Source organism: Camelus bactrianus, chromosome 16 (genome assembly GCF_048773025.1).
Source record: "Camelus bactrianus isolate YW-2024 breed Bactrian camel chromosome 16, ASM4877302v1, whole genome shotgun sequence".
Classification (NCBI taxonomy): domain Eukaryota; kingdom Metazoa; phylum Chordata; class Mammalia; order Artiodactyla; family Camelidae; genus Camelus; species Camelus bactrianus.
Window position 1 is genome coordinate 39,541,274 of NC_133554.1, and position 8,002 is coordinate 39,549,275.

General features: G+C 38.4%; 1 protein-coding gene across 4 annotated transcripts in view; it reads right to left on the bottom strand.

The window, feature by feature from the left end:
- SSH2 (slingshot protein phosphatase 2) overlaps nt 1-8,002 on the bottom strand; it is a 216,488-nt gene that overhangs the window by 20,388 nt on the left and 188,098 nt on the right. For all 4 annotated transcript variants that reach the window (XM_010958240.3, XM_045519020.2, XM_045519019.2 and 1 more), the window contains 2 exons: nt 5,903-5,949; nt 1,525-1,671 (listed from right to left, as the gene is read on the bottom strand). In XM_010958240.3, coding sequence (XP_010956542.3) covers nt 1,525-1,671; nt 5,903-5,949 — 194 coding nt within the window. The remainder of the gene's footprint in view (nt 1-1,524; nt 1,672-5,902; nt 5,950-8,002) is intronic.

Sequence of the window (8,002 nt, forward strand, 5' to 3'; positions counted from 1 at the left end):
ATTTCTTCATTTTGAGCTGGTTTTTTTCAGTGGATGGCTTCTAACATAGGTAATGAAGGATCAGGAGATAGTGCTCACCTAATTCAATTTCAACTTTCAGTTTCAATGCCCACCCCTACCCCAATTCAAGCACTAGACTGTCCAGTTTAAGCCTGGCATCACATTAGGAATCCTAAACTCACCTGCTCTCAGATGTCAACTTACACTTGCAGGAAACTGAGAGTTGGTGTCTCTTGGTAAACGTAATGTGGGTGCTTCATGCTTCTCCCCCTAAACCCAGCCCTGCTGAAATTAGCCTTTCTTTTCACTGGGACTTGGGCCTCACCTCAAACTCTATAGCCTTTTTGGTTGTGACTCTGACAACTTGCCTCGTCTTTCCCCTTTCCTTAAGGAACTAGACTATTCCTATATACTTGATAAACTCTGAAATGAAACATGATCTTAGGTTCAAGTCCTACCTTCACCACTTTTTACGTAACCTCTCTGAACCTCATTTCTGCAGTCTGTTCTCTGTACAGAAGGATGACTGTGTATGTCACTCTGGGTTTTGGAAAATATTACATGAAAGAATATGTATGCCATGAGTGGTATCATTAGGAATAATTTAATAATAAGCTTCAACAATACAAAACAGTCTTTCAGGTACTGGCTAGTGACTGAAAGAATGGGCTCAAAGCTGGAGTATGAGGATTCAGGGGAACTAAGATGAAGAACTTCCTGACCATGAAGCTCCTTAGGCAAGATGTGGCATCATTATTGAAGGAGGACTTTAAAAACAGAAGTGCTTCTCGTCTGCCAGGGAGGATCTGAGTGTGGTCCGACTTGAAGGGGGAGCGTGGCCAACATGCTCATTTATGGTTTCCTTTATTGAAGGAATAAATAGGACTGGCAAGGAAACCCCCAGGGACTTAAAGAAAAAATCAGTGTTGACATATTAATATTAAACATTAAATTAATACTATTGAATTGCTTCACTAAAAGGACCAATTAATTTAAGCTAGACAACAACAGAAGAGCCACAGAAAAACTTCACTGTTTAGAGTATCATAAAAGTAAAGGAAAAGAATGAAAAAGATTTCCAAAGCTCACTGTTTCTCTCCTTGTCTTCAGAGAGGAGGACCCACTGTTCTGCCCGCTTGGAATGATTTCTATTATATTACTTAAATGTCCCTGTTGGCAACATAAGAACTCTCCCTTCTCTCATTCACAACTTCTTCTCTAATTCAGAATTTCTCCCTTCTCTCATTTCTATTCCTTTTGCTGCAGCTTAAGTTTATTTTCTCTAATTTTGTGCTCAATGAAAATAGCCAACATGAGATCATCTTCTTCCAGGGGCTTCATCTACTTAAAGGAAAAGTGTTCAGTCACTGATCTTTTCCCTGGGATTAAGAAACCTGTCTCCTTTTCCCTGTTACTTCCTTCTCCCTGAGTATGATCAGTAGGTTACCTACAGCTTTCAGGCCCCAGCCACGTGTGGTGCACAAGGGACAGGGGTCAGAACGTGTGTGCGGGACCATTACTCACTTTGCTTTAGAGATGAATTTGTAAGTGTCATTCCAGTAAGCCAGGAGATCTGTTGCCTCTTCATCATATACCCGGATGTTATGATACTCAAAGACTCCTGGGAAGAAGTTATCTATCTCTCGAGTGACATTCAAGATATACCGGACCCTGCGAAGGAACCAAGGAGAACATGAGCTCTACTACCCAGGCGAAATCCAATTCCCAGCACTGTTTTTCTTATTTAAAACTTGTTTACTCCCGAGGCTGAAATTAAATCCTAAGATATTGGAGAAAGCTTAAAAAAATCTAAGAGGCTATACTTATTTAGTACAGAAACGGTGTAACAGGGCCCTGGGCATACCTGGGCACCAGGGAGCTACTGAGACAAAAGTTGTCTGCCAAGATCAACATCTAAATTCCGTCTTCAGTTTTTGTATAGTTGTACAATCTCATTTTTGAGAGTCTTTTGAAAATATGCCTTGCATTTTACTCCAAAGAATCAACCCAAGGCCCACAATCTGAGTTTCTCTTTAGTCATTAAAAATTACCAGCAAAAAAATTTATTCTCTGAAAGTTATTTGTGTTCAATCAGACGATTAACATGTACCTCAAGGGAAAAAAGCCCAACAGAAGGAGGAAACATTTCCTCCTATCTTTTAAAATGCCAGATTGTCAGCTTTTGCTCTATTTCTCTCTTTAAACTACGTGAAAGGCAAATGAGGCCAGGGCTGGGAGGGTCAGAGGAAAGTTGGACTTAAAATTCTCTTGACTCTCTAGGCTGCATTCCTGGCTGCTATGGCAGCAGATGTGTCTGAGAGTTCTCCCAGGCTTGCAGAAAAGGGTTTCTGTATCAAAAATTTCTTCTGCTATCTCTTCCACTGTGCAATCTCAGTAAGTGCTTGAGTTTAATTTGCCAAAGGATTAACTTTTCTCAATGCCGTGTGGACTTTGATATCACTGGAGTTTACTCTAACAACACAACACAGCCTCACTCATTTCTCTCTGTAGAAGCTGCTTCCTTCTCAGAATCACACGTGGGGTTCTACAAACCCAGTCTCTGAAGTCAGAGAAATGACTACAAAAAGGGAGAGCCATAGCTAATCAATTCTGTGGTTAAGGTCAAGCAACCAAAATTTTCTTGGGACGTGATCTGAATCTGTTTTAACTTAGCATCAAAGTCCATTACTAGAAAGGATTTCTTTCTTTTAATTTAAAAAGCAAGCAACATGCAAGTGTGGAAAACAGTCTAGCAGCTCCCCCAAAGGTTACCATATGACTCAGTAATTCCTCTCCTAGGTATAAGCCCAGGAGAAATGAAAACATATGTCCACCCAAAGATCTGTACATGAATGGTCATAATGGTATTCACAGTAGCCAAAAAGTAGAAACAAATAGCCAAGACATGGAAACAATCTAAATGCCCATTGACAGATGACTGGATAAAGAAGTTGTGGTATATTTATACAATGGAATGCTACTCAGCCATAAAAATAGTAAAATAATGCCATTTGCAGCAACATGGATGGCCCTGGAGAATGTCATTTTAAGTGAAGTAAGCCAGAAAGAGAAAGAAAAATACCATATGATATCAGTCATATGTGGAATCTTAAAAAAAAAAAAAAAAAAAAAAAAAGACAAACTTACTTAAAAAACAGAAACAGACTCACAGGCATAGAAAACAAACTTATGGTTACCAGGGGGGAAGGAGGTGGGAAGGGATCAATTGGGAGTTCAGATTTGCAGATACTGATTGGTATATATAAAATAGATAAACAAGTTTATACTGTATAGCACAGGGAACTGTATTTGATATCTTCTTGTAGCTTATGATGAAAAAGAATATGAAAATGAATATATGTATATTCGTGAATGACTGAAGAATTGTGCTGTATACCAGAAATTGACACAATATTGTAAACTGACTATACTTCAATAAAAACAAGAAAAAAAAGTAGAAATGACCCAGATGTCCATCAACTGATGAATGGATAGATAAAATGTGGCATATATAAATCCATACAATGGAATATTATTTGGCAACAAAAAGGAATGAAGTACTAATGCATGCTACAACATTGATAAACCTTGAAAATATGTTAAGTGAAATAAACCACTCTTAAAGGACTACATATTATGTGATTCCACATAAATGAAATGCCCAGAATAGGCAAATCTATAGAGACAGAAAGTAGATTAGTAGTTTCTAGGAGCTGAAGGGAGGAAGGGAAATGGGGATGGCTGCTAAAGGCTTTATTTGGGATTGAAAAAATGTTGTAAACTGATTATTGCACAACTCTGTGAATATACACATTTTAAAAGGGTGAACTCTATAGTACATGAATATCTTAAAACTGTCAGGAAAAAAAAGCAAGTACGCTTCTCTTATTTTATTTAAAATAAAAATGAACAACCTTTCCATTCCCAATCCCATACTTCACTAATGGGTTACAGCAGGACAGAGTTTCCCAATCCTTTTCATTACAGAACTCTAGGCAGCCGCTACCAGTTGGAAATGGTACTCCTTGAAAATTCTTTGCCATCTCTATAAAGAGCAGCACTTTACTTGGGAGTTCTAGAGTCAGCAGTTTGGGCAAAAATGATCTTATTGTCAAAATTACACTTGAAAACCCCTTAAATCATCCACAGGGGGCAATGTACATGTTTTGTGTACAGATCCCTGAACTGTAATTCTTCATCCACTAAAATGTAAGAACCAGTGATTTTAAGAAACAAGAGTACATGTTTGAGTATCTAACCATACTTGTCTCTTAAAGAAAAATAGATACATCTCTATTTTAGAATTTAAAAATAACCTTGTAAGTAGCAAATGAGATGAATAGGTCTCATCTTCATCTGGGGATATAAGTCAGAAGTCAAAGTGTATGTATGTATGAAGTGATTCTGATACATCTGGCAGGCACTGCTCTGTCAAATCTCAGATTTCATATTAAACACTGTATCAGGTGCTAGTTTCCTACAGGTAACAAAAGTTTTTCTATCATTCCTTCACATTTACTGAGCACCCTTTTGATATAAAGCTCTGAGCTAGGTATGTTTCACACAAAACTAAGATGCAGTCTCTGCTTTCACGAACTCTCAATTCAATCCTTCTCAACTTAAATTTTCCAAGTTCTATTTATTTTCCTATCTTTAAGTAACCAGATCCCTTCCCACCCCAGATCTCTCTGTATAATCATTTGGCTTTCTTTCTTCTGTTGGAAAAGTAGGGAGTATGCATCTAATCATGTTAAAGATAACCAGAAGGCTGACTTGTAGCTGAGAAAACAGGCAGCAACCAGCCAGGGAGCCATCTCTGCCTGAGTCTCAGTAGGTCTTATCTCTGTCCACAATGAAGAGTTAGCACGGCCAATTTCCAGACATGATTTTCTCTTCTCTTACTGGGATGATATGACCTCCTACGGCCAAATTCAATGAGATTTAGGCGATAGCTAAGAAGTGAAATGGGAAGAATGGCAGTTTTTTGCTTGCTGAATGTTCACTGTGGTCTCAATTGCAACAATCAAACTCAGTAACCATGCTGTTTAGGAAAGAACACATTTCTTAATACAAGGTAGGCCTTCTTGTTCAGTTTTACACAGTCCATTTTACATTTGTAACCTACTTAGTCTTCAAGTACCTTACTGTAAAAGGACAGGGACTGAGTCTTATTTTTCTTTGGATCCCTAACATCTAGTACTGTGCTTAGCCCAGAGAAGATGCTCAATAAAAGTGGAATAGGAACCAAAGACTACAGAGACAGTAAAAAGATCAATAGTTGCCAGGGGGTGAGGGTAGGGAATAAATGTGCAGAGCACAGAGGACTCTTAGGGCAGTGAAAATATTCTGTATGATGTCATAACAGTAGAGATATGGTCATCATACATTTGTACAGAGCCACAGAATGGACAACACTAACAGTGAACTGTAACACAGGATGGACGTCAGGTGATTATGATGTGTCAGTGTAGGCTCATCAGTTGTAACAAATGCACCACTCCGGTGGGGATGCTGATAGTGGGGGAGGCTATGCATGTGTCGGGGCAGGGGCACGTGGGAAATCTCAGTACCCTTCCCTCAATTTTGCTGTGAATCCTAAACTGCTCTAGAAAAAAGTTAAAAAAAATCAATAACTGGATTTGGTTTTAAATAGCATGAAAGGCTTGCACGTTTGTTTTAAAAGCCTTTCCACTGAAACAGTTGCTCTTTCTTCGGAGGTGGGGGGATGAAACAGTGGGAGAGTAGCTGTTTTAATTTTTATTAGATTACAGCCAATAAGAATCAACTGGAAACAACTCTTAAGCTTTAAGTTACTCACTGACACCTCCTTGACTGGAAAATGTAAAGATAAAACATTGGCTTTTGTCACATGAGGGTGTCAGCAATTGCTCTGTGTGCTTACCCCCGGTTCTGTAAATCCTCTAAGTTAGAGGCATTCCACTCCGAGCCCTGTGGAACCAAAAAGACAACGTTAGGGAGTAGTAGCAAATAAACCAAATACAATCCTTGAAAAGAAGTCCTGTGAGGGAATAAGCAGAGTTTCCAAAAAGGCCATTAACATCTACCAAGTTTCTTCCTTTCTTTCTTGCCTCTCCTCCATCATTTCTCTCCTCCACCCTTCCCACTCCACGGTGAGAACTCTGGTTCCAAATAACTCATTTGCTCTACTTACAAAATAGTTTTTACATTATTATACCAATACCACAACCAACAAGAAACCTATTAAGTTCAAATTTTCTTTGCATTTTTTCCTTATTATACCCCATTAAGGGGTACAGAGTATTATGCTTAAGCTGTTTGAATTAATTTCTTTCTGTGAGGTTATCAATTTGATATACATTTCAGTTCACTAAATGTATATCTAAACTTTTATCATAACTTAAGCATAATACTGTTTATATTTGATTTTAGGGTGTGCTTTTTCCATTGTTTTCCATTTTTTTCCAAATATACAAAACGTGCATAAGGTTGTTAAGTCAAAAAATTATTAAAAAGTAAACTTGAAGTCTCCCTCCCACCCCCGTCTCTTCAATCCCCATGGGTAACCATTCTCATTAGTTTCTGGCTTATTCTACCTATGTTCTATTTTGAAAAAAATATAAGCAAATACATACTTATTACCACTTCTCACTTACGCAAAAGTACTATGCTACTTTTTTTGTTCTTTGCTTTCTTTACAGTACATCCTCAAACCCATTCTGCATGACAGTGCCACTTTCCCCATAGCCTTGCCCACAAAATGTGTGGTTAAGCTTTTGAATCTTTTCCAAACTGACAGGTGTGAAATGTTACCTCAGTGTAATTTTAATCTGCATTTCTCTTTAAAGTGAGCAACTTCTCAATGTTTCAGGTCCATTTTCTATCTTTGAGCTATCTGTTCATGTCTTTTGAAAAGGTAAACATTTAACAATAAGAATTTATCTATTTCAGAATTATGCATTAAATGGAATTTAGCATTAGAAGACTTGAGTTCAAGTTCCAACTCCTCCTGCTACTGTGGAGGCACTGGGCAAACTCCTTAACTTCTCTGCCTTCACTTTCCTAATCTACAAAATGAAACACTTCTCCCACCCTAGTCCTATAGATCTAATGGGCACCTTCCCCTCAAGCTAGAAACATAAAGTTTCTCCCCATTCCTTTTGCCATGTAACAATACAGAGAGAAGTCCGTGATTTGGAAGAGGGCCCTCACCTGACCAAGTAGGAATGCTCGTCTCAGACTTCCAGCCTCCAGAACTGTAATAAGTTTCTATTGTTTATAAGCCAACCCCCCCACCAAATAAACAAACAACCCCCCCCAAAAAAACAAAGAAACACGAAACCCCAAACACACACACACAGTTTCTCTCATATTAAAATGGAAAAACCCTCTCTCCATCCTAAATTCTTCTCTAGACACTATCCCTTTCCCCTTCCCTTCATGGCCAAGATTCATAGAAATATAATCTAATACTCACTTTCTGTAATTCCTCATTTCCCATATACCTCAACCCACAGTGCCTGTGACTTCTGGCCCCATTGCACTTGTTAATGTGTTATCAATGACCTCTTCTAAACGTCTAATCCAGGGGTTCCCTCTGTATCCTTATTCCACTGGCCTTCAATGAGCATCTATCTGATATGGTCATCACTCCCTTCATATGGAATAAGATCAGACTGCACAAATATCACGCCTCATGCCTGGCACAGTAAAGAGGATCAACAAATGCTTGTTGAATAAATGATCAAATGAGATAAGTAAATGAAGCACTCTGAAAATTGTCAAGTGTTACACAAGCATTATTTCATATTACAAGTGATCTGTAATTTGGCCACTGATCTAGGCGATCTTAAGGATGTTGTACTGAAGTTCATTTAGGAAAAGGTCAGTAAGTGATAGACAACTGATCTTTTCTATAGACCACGGCTCACCAGACTTGCTTTCAAAAAAGATAAGAGGTTCTGAATGCTCTGTGCTCAACCTTAAGAAAACTGGCTCCCACACCAAAGAAAGAGGCAAGAAC